The sequence below is a fragment of the Anser cygnoides genome, chromosome 8 (genome assembly GCF_040182565.1).
Source record: "Anser cygnoides isolate HZ-2024a breed goose chromosome 8, Taihu_goose_T2T_genome, whole genome shotgun sequence".
Classification (NCBI taxonomy): Eukaryota; Metazoa; Chordata; class Aves; order Anseriformes; family Anatidae; genus Anser; species Anser cygnoides.
The window spans coordinates 28021638-28037473 of record NC_089880.1 but is presented as its reverse complement, the minus strand read 5'-3'; the positions used below and the strand labels follow the sequence as shown (position 1 = coordinate 28037473).

At 41.7% G+C, this 15836-nt stretch overlaps 1 protein-coding gene across 6 annotated transcripts in view; it reads left to right on the top strand.

Annotated features, from left to right (window-relative positions):
* The window catches only part of GLIS1 (GLIS family zinc finger 1), a 191855-nt gene extending 177972 nt beyond the window's left edge, over nt 1–13883 (top strand). For all 6 annotated transcript variants that reach the window (XM_013176272.3, XM_013176273.3, XM_013176271.3 and 3 more), the window contains 3 exons: nt 2649–2833; nt 9957–10124; nt 13219–13883. In XM_013176272.3, coding sequence (XP_013031726.2) covers nt 2649–2833; nt 9957–10124; nt 13219–13355 — 490 coding nt within the window. In that variant the 3' untranslated portion in view covers nt 13356–13883. The remainder of the gene's footprint in view (nt 1–2648; nt 2834–9956; nt 10125–13218) is intronic.
* The last annotated feature ends 1953 nt before the right edge of the window (nt 13884–15836 follow it).

Sequence of the window (15836 nt, the reverse complement as noted above, 5' to 3'; positions counted from 1 at the left end):
GCGTTATGAGAGCAGGCACGGGAAACCCAACACGGGCAGTTGCAGAGTACGTGCTCACCAGGAGCATTTTCCTCCTCATTCAGCGTGGTTTTTGGCTGGTTTCTGGCCTCGGAGTTTTCAGTACATCTTTTGTTTCTCTTTAAAATGTGTGTGTGGTCATTACCCATATAAATGTCACTATCATGATCTCTTTTAGCTATTACCCTTCCAAAGAAAACAACTGCAATCTTTTTAATCTCTTTTCAGATAGAAGCATTTCCAGGCTTCTAATAGCATTTCTGGCGTGTCGAGGACAGTGTCTCCATGTGCCGTTTGAACGGGGTGGGGACCGTTCTGTAATTTGTGCTTGTGCTTTGCCAGCACTCCCGGCAGCCCTGGCCGAGGCTGTACCACGGCTTTCCTGCAGGTCCCAGCAGATAACGGCAGCCCCATCTTCATGCAGCACCCACCACAGACACACATTGGAGAGAATTTGCAGAGGACACGACGTGTAGCTGGGCAGCAGGACAGATCAGTTTTGTTAAACGCCTTCTCCACCGAGGCGTTTGAGGAACAGCTACAGCCGCATGGGAGCTGACCTTTGCGTTTAGCTGCTGCTTAGCAAATAAACTCGGTATTTTCCCCCGAGCATCTGCTCCTCAGCCGTTTGCAGTCTCTGAAAAGCATTTTCTGTCTCTGACCTGAAGAGGGCACAGCAGCCCCCCATTCCCCCACCAACACAGCTCTGCGCCCCTCTTTTACCATGCCCATAGCCCCAGGCCTTTACCCACTGGTTGGGTAAGGACCATCCCAGCTTGTTTTATTTTATATTTTTTTTCTGAGTTCTTTTTAATATTCACTTACAAACAAACAAACAAAACCTCCAGCCTAACACTTTTTTTTTTTCTATGTTGAGTTTTCGAATTCTGCTTTAGTCCTCTTTATGCACTGCTGGCCTTTGCTAACGGGGGGCTCCCTTTTTCACAAAAAGTTTATTTTCCAGTTCTTAAATATTGAAAGGTTTGAAAATACCCTTGCCTTAACCCATTTAACAATGCTTGTTTATTTCTTCAGTTTAGTTTGAGATATTTGGGCTGTCTTTGGTCCGCATTATATGCCTTATTTTTCTTCTTTGGGGTGAAGGAGTTATTTCATGATAGGATTGGCTTTGACTGGTTGATTTATTTAAGCCCCTCTTAATAGAGCGTCACTGTGACGCTGTGTCACTGTGACAGCTTTTGGCAGCATTCCCTTGCTTCTCACGTTACATTTGATTATGCCGTTGTCACAATTAATTCACAGTTCATCTGTATTTACCTCCTGAACACTCCCAGGTAGTGCTTAGCCCTGTGTCCAGCATAGCCTCGCTGCACAAGTTTTAGTTCCAGCTGCTCCAGCAGCAGTCGTGCAAACTGGTGTGAAACTGCTGGCCAAAGCATGGCGTGTGCTGCCTGAACGGCTTGTACGCTGCTAGAGGAAGTCACCGGTGTTAGGTTTGATTAGTGATCTTACTTGATTCTTTGTACTCCTGTAATGGTGTGTGCTCCATATTTTTTCCAGCTAGGTGGCATAGATTATAACCTGCTGTGGCGTTTTTACTTCTCCACCTCAGGCCCTGCAGCTATGAAGTTTCAGCAGCGTGGCTCCCAGGTAGTTTCTCTGGGGTCTGAAGGGTCCAGTGCTGCTCCAAGAGACGTTTCCCTTGTTTAGCTAAAGCTCCAGAGACAGCAGAGGGTATATGGTGAATGCCTGTTCCATTCAGCCCTGTGGCCAAAAGACTCCTCTGGCAAAGGCTTAGTCCTTCTGGGGCCGCTGCCATACCTGGCCTTGGTGGGATGGGCAAGCCGCGGCCAGGAAAAAGCACGGCTGTGACTCCACCAGTGGTGGCGGTGTGACCAGGGCCTTCGTGGAAGTGGGTTAGTGGGGCTCTTCCTCAGCTGCTCCGGCTTGCTTTGGGAATGCTGGGTCAGGCCTGTCCCCTGAGCGGGACTGCCCCACGCTCCTGGGCTGGCCCAAGTCCCAGATGTCTGAGGAGAATTTTCCATCCGGCAGGAACCAACCCCTCCCTGCCGTCCACTGAGCAGTGCCGCCAGAAGCAAACCCTTACTCAGGCCTTTTCTTTGAAAGGACAGTGCCATCTGTTGCAGCTCAATTTGTATTTCTTGCAGTGAAGTCTGAAAAATACCGTATGAGGAACGACTGAAAACTAATGCTTTTCTTTGTCTTGGCTGAAACCTGGGTGTAAAGCTTTACCCTGCTACAACGACTAAGGCACTCGAACAATTTACTTGCATTCACTCATTCTAAGTATGTTCCCCACTCCTGTTTCTGGACATGTTTCTCAGCTTACACAATTTTAAATTAAAACTGACCCGTGTCTAAGTTGCTTTCTGAGGAGTGATGTCATTTTGATTCTGTCATTACGATTAGCACAGGAAGTCAGCGTAAAGGAACATAAATCATTTTCTAACTGCCTTCCCTGCTAATGAAGACCTGAAAGCAGCACTGCATTACCATGCTTTTTTTTTTTTTTTTTTAACAACATAATTTATATCTGCAAAATAAATGTTTCCATAGTTTTGCCATCATGGAAATAAGGCCTTTTAAGTATTTCATTTTCCCATATTGTGATGTGATATGTGAAGTTTTTCTGAATTTTCTTTTTCTAGGCTTGCTCCCAACATAATCTCTCCGCTTGTCAGCCCCCTGAAAGCATTAGTTCCACCTTCCCTATTGCAGAAGCACGGCTCTCCGTCATCGCATAGCCAGTCACCGAATGGGCAGCAGTTTTCTGGAATACCAAATAAACCATACGCTCAATTTCAAAACCAGTCTGTACAGCAGGGATCTCAAGGTAACTCTTCCTTTCTATCTATCTATCTATTTATTTATTTATTTATTTATTTATTTATTTAATTTTAAAAGTTGTTAAGCTTTCCTGATTTGTAGTTGGGGAAAAAGAATTGATTTTAGTTTTTGCATTTTCTGCCAATATTGTTTTAAGGGACCGACAGCATTTCAATGAGAACTCCTATTTTAAGATGTTTTGTTCCACACAGAGTAACATTTTCAGACCGCTTCATACTGTGATATCATATCATACTAGGGAAAGCTATCACAACAGCTGATCCATTGCATTTATTCTTTTTTTTTTTAGAACACGACTTCAAAAAGGTCTCCTCACAAGAATGTGTTATGCCCCCAAATAACTCAGTGATTTAATGATCAAGTGAACTATTTAGCCCTGTCTCACTCCTTGATTGTCAGTAAGGATTGCTCTCCCAGCACAACTGGCTGTGCACTTCACCTGACTGATCAGCCAGCCTTCAGCCAGATTGGAGAGAGTGACCCTGGCAAAGCAAGAGTCATTTTAGTTTGCTTGCTAAAATAGATGGGGTGAAGCACACTTGGCAATGCCCTGCTCTGTCCATTGGTGGTGCTGTACTAGACATGAACTTAGACAAAGAAAAATGATTTTGCTATTTAATATTTGGCAGTTTGGCTTATGTATGATATAATAATCTGCAAAGGCTCTTTGCATAACTATAGAGTGTCAGCATGTTTTGAGGACAGGAATGGGAACAGCTAAGCAGCTACCCTACTGCTTAAGGTAAAACATTTTTTTGTTGTTCTGAGTTACCTAGCCTTTATAGTGGGGAACTTATTTTCCTATTCCACAGTTCTGCTGGGGGAACTAATTAATGTTTCTACATTTTTTTGAGGTACAAATTAGCAAGTGATATTATTATCACAGATTCTTCCAGTAACAGGAGCCTGCATACTTAAGAAATATGTCATATAATCCAGATGGTATGCTGCTTAAGCGTGGTGAATATTCACAATAAAGAAGTGTGCAAGACATCTGTCTGGTCGCAAGTATAACCAAGCATATAAGTTTATACAGGCAGATAACCAGTTTTTTGAAACTCACTTCACAGCTGTACTGTCATTTGTATAAGGTCATTTTTGGCTGGCGAAGTATCACATGTGATCAATTTACCAGTGCGTAAAATAGGTTTGCTTTCTCTGAATAAATTCAAAGGCTAGGTCTGAAACGCAGGATTTTAACACAAAGCCAATAAGCAATTCACAGCTGTAATGGGGTTCCGTATCCCAGCAGTTCCTTCTGCCCTTCAATCTCTGAGGACTATTTTTGATCTTTGGTTGGACTGCCTTAGTCTGAAAAGTTAAAGCAGATTATATTAAATGATTTGTGCCAAAGGAAAAACTAACTCAACCTGATGCTCAACAGATTACTCAGTTTAAAAAGATTAACTCTGTGAGGGAAAAGTGGCAGATTTATGATAGCATATAATGATATATGATTATGTTACTATAATGAGCTAAATAACTACAAACCACAAGAGGAAAGTTTAGCAGCTCATTACTATGGCAGAAACAAATGCATAGACAGAACAAGTTTTGAACCACTTAAATAAATTGACTTTATTCCTTAAGAAAACCACATTTCCTTTTGAATGAATTGTTGCTTTCTAAGTGTTATGTCGTGTGGTTTTGAAAAAGCAATAATTTTCCACTTTGGCCAAATGTTGAAGTATTATTATAAATTCATTATGGAAATGGTCATTCAAAAATCAGTTTTGATTAGCAGCCTTTGAAATCAATTGATCTGTAACCTGTACTTAGCTATACTTGCTATAAGTCTTTTTTGACTTTCAGTTCATTAATAGCATGTTTTTCTAATGGAATCTGTAGTAATTTTGTAGTTCTGAATTTTTACTGAAAAAGGAGTACTCTATAAGTTTAACTGTGGAACTAGGCACCTGTATAGAAGCATATAAATATTGTGGATCTGCAGGTTTTTTCAAGGCATCAAGCTTCACCAAGCTGGTAGCAGAAATATTGATAACGAAAGAATAATAAGCTGACATTATTTATATGTTTAAAGCTGGTAGTAGTAAGATCACATGGAAATTATTATATGCTGGAAGAATTTGGCAGGCGATAGAATCCTGTAGTTATTTATACCTGACGTGCTTTCTCCTCAGAAATTTTATGAAATTTGAAGAGCTTAGATTTATTTGTACATACATGTAAATGCCATGACATAACAAGATGGCATTTAATAGACATATTCCAATTATTTGCTCATGACATCATTCATTTTAAAGCTCCTTCAAGTTTTCTAGGTTGTGCCTTAGAGAAACAGAGGCAGCCAGTGCACTGTGTGAAGTGGCTAACTGCAGCTTTTCTGCCACAAATTATTTCAAAGCAAAATTTTAGCTAAATGTTATGCTTGGAACTCAGTTTATTCCTTTATTAACTGTTATATTTCTACATCTACTGTACATAAAACATTTAATAGTGATCATTTAAACTGACAGGACATTTAGTAAATTCTTCACTTGAAAATTAACCTCAGAAAATTTGGTTTAAATCAAACAAACTGAAGGAAAATCTGAAATGCACGTGGAAAAAAAAATATTGGTGAAGCACTTGTTGCCAAATTGGTGCTACACTTTTGCTCTCCCAGAAGGAGCAGTGATGTTTGCACCAGACAAGCCTCCCTGCCTACTTCATATTTTAGCCACTGAGGAGACTTTGAAGAACTTGTAAAAAATATTCCATGTTTCTTTTTCACTAATCAACCGTATGTAGTTGCTAATTGAACCATTAGTTATGGGACTTTAATCATATCTTAGCTCCTAATATTTTCTGAGGTAGGTGGTGGGGGAGAAGTCAGGTAGAAGCAAAGCATTTCAGAAAACCTAAAGGAACCATAACTGAATTGGGACAGGAAAACAGGACTTACAAGAAGCCACTGAGGGAACTGGGGCTGTTTAGTCTGGAGAAAAAGAGGCCGAGGGGAGACCTCATCGCTCTCTACAGCTACCTGAAAGGAGGTTGCAGTGAGAATCATAGGATCATAGAGTGGTTTGGGTTGAGGAGGGTGTCGGTCTCTTCTCTCAGGTGATAAGTGATGAGACATGACAAAATAGTCTTAGGTTGTGCCATGGGAGGTTTAGATTGGATATTAGAAAGAATTTCTTTAAGAGGAGGGTGGTTAAGCATTGGAACAGGCTGCCCTGGGACGTGGTGGAATCCCCATCCCCAGAGGTATTGAAGAGAGGTGTGGACATGGCACTTGTGATGGGACTCGGTAGGAATGGTGGTGGTTGAACTTGATGATCGTAAAGGTCCTTTCCAAATCAAATGATTCTATGATTGTATAATGAAATGGAATGAACCTCTCCTTAATACTGCACATTTTAAAAACAGTAAGGTCTATCTTGTATTGCATATGTAAATCAACCACTGTATTGTCTGCAAGCATCAATTTCACTTCCTGTGGTTGTGTAACATGAATGAAATCTTATCTGGCAAGGGTACCAGTTGTTACAAAAGTCCCTGTGGTTGCTTTAACTCACATGGCCTTTCCATCTTGTCTAATGACTTTGGTTTTCAGGAACACTTAGCATTTCAACAAGCTGGCAATTTTCCCTTTTTATTAGTGTAAAAGTTGCCGGAGGCTCAGATCCTCTGAAGCAGACTAACTGGCCTCTTGAGTCATGCCAGGCTGTGGAGGGCCATCAGCAAAAGCCAATCAGCCTCATACCAAAAGAAACTCTCCAACTGTGCTGCTGAAACAGCGGGCAGGAGAATAGGAAGTATAGAAAAAGTCATGAAGAAAATCTTACTGACATAGCAACTCACTGCTCCTGCTATCATACAGCCTGGAGATACGCCAGCTTCAGTCATTCCAAGACTGATTTCCACCTTTCAGGATTGACATTCAACTAGTTACATATTCAAATAAAGCTTTTAATTCTGCAAGCACAAGTCTTCCTACCCAAGTGTTGTTTCATCCCCAGTTTAAGTGCAGGGACAGTTTCAGACAGACCACTCTTCTGGTAGCCATCACTCCTTTTCTGATGCACGCATGGAATGCCTTCCGTAAAGCCTCCACCCCGTTCTTTATAGGGTCCTACTGATTTATCATTTCTATGAAGCTGATGAAAAAGGAAGTAAACTTTTATTATATTGCTGAGGTCCAAAGGGTTAGAAGTCGCATTTTTAAGAGTCATGGTGTGCTTTACTTGACCAATATTCTTTCTGCAACCTTTCCCTTCCTAAAGCTGTCCTTTTCCTCTAGTTTGCTGCCGTTATCACATCTGCAGGCACATTAGGGCAAGAATGGTACATTTCTCAATATTTTCTTTGGGAAGCACTTTTCAGGAATTTGAGCACATACAACAGTATAATAACAGTAATATTTTCCTACATCGTGCCTCTTCACTGGACAGTTCTAGTAATACTTTTTGCACTGCCTTTTCAGATTATCACTCAGTGATGCTGATGGATAGACACTGCAATCGAAAAGAGAATTTGATTGCTTATGGCAGGTCTTCCCCAGACTTCTGATTCGGAGGCAGACAACTGCCTCAAACATTTTTTCCTGAGCAGCTAGAGAGTGTAATTTTAAATAGAAAGAAACCTTTACCTATAGGTCTTGAGCAAATCCTGGAACCACCTAGTTTCAATCCAGTTCTGTCATGCTTGGCTGTTCTTGGATATTCTAAGCCACTGTGCCAGCACTGCAGATCATAAACGTTTTAATTGATTTAACAAAGACAAGCTAGGAAGCATGACGAAAGGGCAGCAATTACAGAGACAGAGAAAATACACATCATGCCTTCCCCAGAAGTGATGTGTATAGCAGACATTCTGGAAAAGGGTCTTTTTTTTTTTCCCCTCTAGCAATGCATATAAGTGCTCTCTGCAACCAGCTATACCTCATCTGAAGCCAAGTGTCTCATTTTTTTCACTGCTCATCGCACAAGGATATGTTTTTAGAAGGCTTACAGCAAGGAGTTCATGTTTTGTAAACAGAAAAGTCAGGGTAATTATCAAAAGCCAATCAATAAAGCGCTGTACCTAAAACCACATCAGAAGATGGCTTTGCTACGTCTCCTAAGAGCTTCTTGCTTTTCTGAGCCAGACTCTCCAGTCAGTAAATAGAGGTGGCTGACTATTTACTCTGAGGAAAGACATGCATCATTTAATACTCTGCTTTCCAAATTTCTGGGCCACCTTCTGCATAGCAGCAAAAACGGACTGCTTCAGTACAGTGTGCTTAGTGTCTTTATCTAATATAGTCATCCATTAGTACTTCACCAATCATGGATATCAACAATTTTTTTATTTTTTTTTTGTGGTGGAGGATCACAGGTTTTCAAGAAATGAATCATCTAATCCTCGCACATACTGCCAAAACACATATTAAACTGTGAAACTTCAGAGCAAATCTTTCACCACTGGATGAGTTCATTGCATTTCTACTAAAGAATTGCCTCACTTAGCCTTATTTATTACTGTCATAGAAAAACATGACCAGAATTCAGACAGGCCCTGAACTCTGCCTGATGTTATCTACTTGATCAAACTTTGGTAGTAAAAGGAAAAGGTAGAAAAAGGGAGGAGATCTTTCCTAACAGGAAAAAAAAAACAACAATTTATACACTGCATGATTTGTAGGGGACAAATTCCACTCCGTACAGTACCTAGGCACCCTGGTGACAGGGACAGGCATTATTACATTTCTAAGCAAACTAAATAGCTGCACAACTGGCCCGGCAAACCTGGTCTTGTGCTGGTGAGTGGAGCAGTGCTGACTCCTGTCAGCTGCAGAGCTGGCTGTGGCTCTGACTGAACTGCCTGAAGCTTTTGCAGTTGTTCTTCAGGAAGCGTTTCAGTCTAACTGAAGAAGACTGGGGAAGAAAGATAACAGTCCTTGGTTTTTGTGGCAATTTGGGAAAAATCCTGATGGCATATTCTAGACTTTAAGCCTGACTTGGTTGACTTTAGTCACCTATAAGGGAAGGATAATAATTTCAGAAGGGACTTCAGGAGAAGATAGGAAAAGAGAGAGTTAATCTCAATGTGCGATTAGTGTGCATCGCATCTGGAGTCAGGAAGAGGCTACTGGGGCAGGAGGAACGAGGAGAATTAAATCAGACCATGTTTGGTATAAATGTTGTGGCATGCTTTGAGGTCATCCTTATGGGAGCAAATAACATCATCTTTTAAGATGTTGGCACAAACTTGCAAGTTGTAAAATTCCTTCCTCAGCAATTAATTTGTCCTTTACTACTAAATATCTTCTTTGTTGTGTGCAATTCATTCACAATGTCTGCAAGCAAAAACAAAACTACTGAGCCACTAGAAATACATATAAAAATATATAAAAGCAGGAGATGAAAATTCAGGGTACAAAAGTCACATGCCCCAAACGCAGAATGACTGAAGCAGCCAGAGACCCTGCAGATTTATCTTGGCACTTTGCAGAAGCAAGAAGCAAGTAATCTCTAACTGAGCCCTAAGTCTTCATCTGATGGCCACCTGGAGACAGACCTGCACCTCTAGTTCAGTTCTACTTGCAGACCGTGGCCCTCTGTGTTCACTGAAGAGTTTTCACTTGAAATAAGAGCAGTCTGAGAAAGGAGGGGTTTAAGGTATTCTTAAAGGTATTTGGAAGAAAAAGTGCTGTCTCCAGCAGTGCATAATGCACCTTGGATGAGAAAAGACTTCACTCTGCTGCAAATAGAGCAGTGTTATTCATTTAAATATTGCATTATTGTATTAAAATTAAAAGTAATTCATTATAGAAGCGTTCCCTTAGGGGCTGAGCTTCCTGGACCTGATCCAGTGAAGTACTTACTACTTCTCTTTGAACACAAGTGGGCTGTTGACTTCATTCATCCATTCTGTCCTATTGCTTGAAATAAAGCACATCCTTAAGATTTTTGCTTGATGGGGATTACAGTCCACAGCACCTTGTGGGACTAAGTCTGATGTAGCTTTTCTATTATTGCGCCTTATAGAATAGCATGATCATTTTTCCATAGTTAAAACTGAGGAACTGAAGAAACCCCACAATAGTAATGAAATACCGTGACAGAAATGGAGCTAATACCATTGCAGCAGTGTTAAAATGTGTATGCAATATCTGTTTTCAGGTTACCAAGGCAGCTTTCACTCAATACAAAACTGTTTCCACTACGGAGACTGCTACAGAACAATGGACCAGTCTGTCACCAGCGATGTGCTAACAGGGGAATCCCATTGCTTCAATCCTCTGAGACAGAATGGCTATCACATACTCAATGCACCTTTAGCTTCAACAGGTAATTTTTTTCTGCCTATAAAGAATTACCCATATATTTTTAGCAGGAGGGGAAGAGAACATATTTTAAAGTCAGTACTATTAGAAAAATATGTTTGCACTAGAAACTAAGTCACTGCAATTCATCTGACTCTATAAAAATCCCACTAGGAAAGTAAATTTTTCTTTAATCCAATATTGGTTTGACAGACAAATTCTCCTTTCATTATGCTGGATATTACAGGGAACGCACAGCTTCAGGAGAGCTGACAAACAAGACATTTCTCACATTCGTTATGTGGGGTGTTCATAGTAGAAGTCTTCACATATGCTCAGGCAGGCTTTTATGACCAGACTGTAGTTGAGAAGATAGCAAAATTCTGAAGAAAATAGCAGCTGGAGCTTCATGTCCAGCTAAGAATAAATGGATGGCTTTGCTTTACAATACTGATGTTTACAAAATGGAAAGACACTGCTTTGGGAAATTTGGCTAAAAATATTACTTAGTTCCATTTTGTTTGGAAGTTCCTTTTTATTTGTGCTGCTCATTGTGTGTGCTGTGCACATTCATTGAAGTTGTATTTCCCTGTTCAGCTACATATTTGCATAGTGTAAAATTTTCAATAAGTTACAATAGCTAGAAGACTATAGTACTTCAATATGTAGGCATTCATTTTTATAAAGCATTTTTTCTACTTTTAAAACCACAATTAAGAGTTGACAGAATTACTGAAATCAAACAAAATGTGAGTATTGTCAGGGCCATGAAATAGTATCATTTACCCCAATCTTTACTTACATATCTTCAAAAATTTTTCATGTTTGAATTCAGGAGGGCATCTCAGCTAAGGACGATACTGAAAACATATGTTTAAACGCTTTTTGAAATGGGGTCTGAGTCAGACCACAAAATTAGAGTTGACTTTCCTGTTTGTTTTGTATTAAAGGAGACTCTGTTCAGAGAGAGCATGCATGCATTTGTCTGGTGTTCCGTACTAGAAAGTGTATGCATCAGTGACTAGCACAAGGGAAAAGTTTAAGATGAAGTTTCAAGTTCAACTTTGAATTCTTTTGTGTTATTCATAAGTTTGATGTTACTAAAACATAGTTTTTTTTTCATGTTAACATCAAATTTCAAGTTTAGATTGACAGACTGCAATATTTAAAGAACAGACTAAATAAACTTTCCAAAAGAAATTGTAGGAGCAAAGAATAATACTATGGCAAGACACCAACTTCAACAACAGTTGATTTTTCTGTCTGGGGCTAAACTATTATGAAATGTTTCTGTGTAATATTTTTGTTTTTAGAGTGGTTATTGAGGTATGCAAATACTTAGAGGCTGAAACACACATATATATATATGTGAAATATATAAATCTTATCTCATAATTTTGTGTGTCAAAAAGAACCATTGAGGTTGGCAAGATTCATCAAGGCTATGTATTAATTTTTTTCAGGCTTTTATAGCACCATTAATATTAAATGAGTTCTCATCTCACAGGAATGCCAAATGTGACTGGCAAACAGCTGTTCCATGAATCACATTAACAGTCAATAAATTTTTATTTTCTGTTCAGGACTTTGGATAGTTTACTCTATCTGGAATCTAATAATGATTTCTGGGGTGTATGCTTATCTTGGGTTTTGTCCATCTGCGGTTGTGCATCCACCCTGTGTACAGGCTCATCAAATAGAAATTAGCATAGCGTAAACACTCACAAAGCTTATCAAAATACCAGTCGCTCCACTTGGACTGACACCCAGCACAGGGCAGATAAACAGGCTAACTTTGTCTTTCGGGGACTTTGGCCATATGCTGCATGCCAGAATTCTGCAAACAGCAGAATTTGACCCGTAAACTAACAGTAAATGAGTACGTCGTAGGAAAATGCAGAACTATAAAATAAGTAGAGAATTTTGTCTCTAATAATAAAACCAGACCCAATAGTAAGCTACCTGTCATTAAGTTCTGAGGACCAACCTGACAGGCCTCCAACACTGCCTTTCCCAGCAGTGCCACCCAGCTCGGAGGCCTCACCTAAAAGCCTGGAGCAGTTAGGTTCTGCCACACCTAGGCGCACACGTGTTCAGCATTAGGCAGGCTGAAGAGATGAGAAACACTGAACAGAAGGAGCAGCCTCATTTTCTAGAGGGGGAGATCCTAACAAGAAGGATCTTAACAAGAGAGATCTTAACAAGAAGGATCTTGCTCCGTGTGTTGTCTCAGCTGACTTCATGCTGCTGATGATCATTGAAATTGTGCTAGGTGGGCTCTGTGGGCTGGGCGCAGGGGTCAGAACCCTGTGCCGAAGCTCATCCAGACACTTTCTTAAAGACCCAACCCAAAGCAGGTGGTACAGGCAAACCTGTTCCTTACCACAGGGGTGCTCAGCTCGGGGTGGGTTACAACACCTGTGGAGGGTTTTCACTGTGAAAGGAGAAGGACAGAGAAACTAATCCCCACCACAGTGGCTTTCTGGTAGCCTGGTAAGCACAAGCCATCTCAGACAGGTGAGGAGCAAGCAGCCTGGTGAGCTTTGGTGGGCTGAGGACAAAATGGTGCACAGCTCCTTTCACTCGTCCTGCGAGCCTGACCCAACCTAGACACCGCTTCCCCATGCTCGTCCAGACCTTGCCTCTGCAGTATGGAGGGATACAACAAATGTAGGATCCAAATTTTTCCAGGACCTTAAGCCTAAGAGCAGCTGGGAGACACATGGAACATTTTCGTAAGTGCTATTAAAAAGAAAAACATACAAAACAAGAGGACTACATCACTTTTAGCTCACACTTACTAGGATCCTTGCCCATTCATTGTTTAGACATCCTATTCAGATAATAACTGTAAAGTCCCAGGGGAGTCATGCTCCGATACTTGCACTTCACTTGCAAATGGGTAGCCGTCCGCAGAAATGAATGGGAGCCTCATACACTATGACACAAATGCCCGTGGAGATTAGTTTGTGTATCTCCTGGGTAAGGCTTTGATGGTAAATCCTATTGTCTTGTCATTAGCACTGTGCCGTGCTGCATAATCCCAGGCCTCAAACTATGTTTCCTTCCTTATATGTACTGCTATTAAATCATGTCCATACAACTTGTCACGCTTGCAGGCTATGAGGCAATCTCTGAAGCTCAGTGTGCGTCTGAAGACATGGTGTCCAACGGAACTGACGAGAACGGATTTTTCCAGAACAGCGCCTTTGATCACTGCTTGAATCACATTCCTCCCATCTATACAGATACCTAAGAGCAGTGCTGACCTTCCTTCCTTTATTATACCTATAACTGTGTATGTAATAACAAAGGTGTTGCTCAAGTACTTTTATTTAGTCTGTATCCCTATATGTGCTCATTTAAATAAACACCTCACATTTACCAAACCATTTTATACATGAATAGTCTGTATAAGATAATATTGGAACCTGTTCCTTTGCTGTGGCACTTTGAAATTCATGCTTTAAGGGAATGAGGAGCATTTCAAGCAGCTTGTTTTGTAAGTTCTCTCCATAAAGTGTAAATGTAAGTTATATAATAAACTTGTAAAGATTTTTTTTTCCTGAAAAGTATGTTTCAGTTTGAGAATGTTGGTCCCTTTAACCAGTTTTCAATTAACTCATTGGTCAATTCTTTTCTCTTCTTCTTTTTTTTTTTTTATTAACTAAAAGGATTTTTTTTTAATCACAGACCTCATGTATATAAAAATCTTTTGCTCGGCTGGTTTTATATTTTCAGTTTTACAAGAAAGCATTAAAAACTGGAAACAAGTCTACTGTCATTTCTTACAATCATTGGTCTGCCTCATAAATCCTAATATCACATTCTTAACATGCCTGACAGTGATGTAGACCAAGCAGTGACATTTCAGCAAGTGTGAAATTAAAGCAGCTCAGGTGTACATGGGGAAAACCAAGGGGCCTGCAGAATCCCAGAGAAAGGGCCAGAAGCTGCCCATGCCGGGAGCACAGCAGCCCGAGGCAGCTGTCCTGTGCCCGTCGGAGCCAGGGGAGCTCACCTGAAATGCTGCTGATGCCCAACACATTCCTCACCACCAGGCAAATCTTCACAGGTACCACCACCAATTCCCAGGCTGAGAATTAGTTCCTTTCTGGCAAATACCCTTCACCTGCAGCTCACAGTTACCTGAGCTACTGTGGGGCACCACGGAAAAGCTCACACTGGGTCAAAACCTCCCAGTGACCGAGGATGGTGCTTCTCCTCCTTCGCTCTCTCCTCCCCACTACCAGGATCTGCTTGGCAGCCCTGTGCTTGTGCAGTGCTGTCAAGGCCCTTCTCTCGTGCCAGGCATGCCAGTGCTAAGCCCCATCCCTTTGGTTTTCAGGCCTGTAAACCAACTAGCTGCTCCCCAGAGGAACAGCCTACACCAAGGAGTAGCTGCTAGAAGATGGCATGCCCCTCAAAAGGACTGGCAGAAAAACGTCAAGCACCTGGCTTCAGCAAAATAGTAAATTCCATGGGGGAAAAAAAGCTAAATTTGGTGGCATGTTAAGAAAATACCACATTTTGCAGCTGCGTAATCAGAATCCACTGAGCAGCCCCCGAGCTGAATGGGGTGATTCTTTGGCAGCACTTGCAGGACTGGTGTTAGCAGGTCCACAGGACTGCCGTTCTTACAGTCACAAAGATATACAACCACAGTAAATATATATATATATATTTTAAAGCACAATTTGGTGGCAACATGTGAACCCAGCAGCCAAAGTACTGGGGAAATGCAGTAGCAGTGTGAAACCAGAGGTCTCCAGTGCCCCAGCCACTCTGAGTGTCCTTTGCAGCCCCACCATGGGCTGCTGGCTGGAACTCTTGGCAGTTCCTAGCTTTAGCAAACATTTTGTAAGGAATCAGGAGGGTACCGTGAGAGTGTCCCAGGCCTGCAGACAACCCTCAGGCAGCAACTTTCGAGGTGACCAAGACCCTGCCCTCTGCAAGAGTGTTAGCTCCAAGACCAGCCCTCAGCCTTTGGCCCCCAGCTCCCTGCCTCTGTTGGGCACTTTGCAAACCCTTGCAAAGCAGTGCCAGGGTGGCAGCTGAGGAGAAATGAGAGAAAAGAAACACAAAAATGACACTGAAGGAGCACAACCAACATTAAAGGCCCAGAAATGCGGGATGCAGCTCAGGTCCAGCATGGCACCTGGTGGCTCAGGAATCCTCTCCCACACGAGCATCGAGCACCCAGGTGCTACTGCACCTCTCCCCAGCCAAAACGACCTCTGCAAATTAGGGAAAACCCCTGGATGCCATCTTATAGCAGCACGTGTAGCACCAGGGCTGGTTTGTGCCAACCACAAAGCCTACATGGATGCATTTTACTTGTTTCCCCAGCACCTGGTTGCACCTTGTTAGTGTACGTGAGGGTGACTCTGTGCCCAATTTAGCTTTCTGTCCTCAAGAAATTTGAATGAAACTTAGACATTCAGGAAGCTTTAGAGTTAGTCACTAGAGAACAAGGTGCATAGGGGAACCTTTTGTAAACAGTTCCTCAAGATCTCTGGCCCTCAAGGACGCCCTGTCCCAGCTGCAAACCCATGAGCTGTGGCTGCCCTGCCTGCCACAAGCCAGCCCTGGCAGCACTGACTCACCATTGCTCTCCTGGAATTAGATGTAAAAAGGCTCCAGTTTATGCTTTAAGCCTCTGCACACAGCTTTGCTTCCGGTACCTGCCACATTTGGCTGTCTGTCCCGTTCCCTGCCTACTCAGATGCATCAGCTT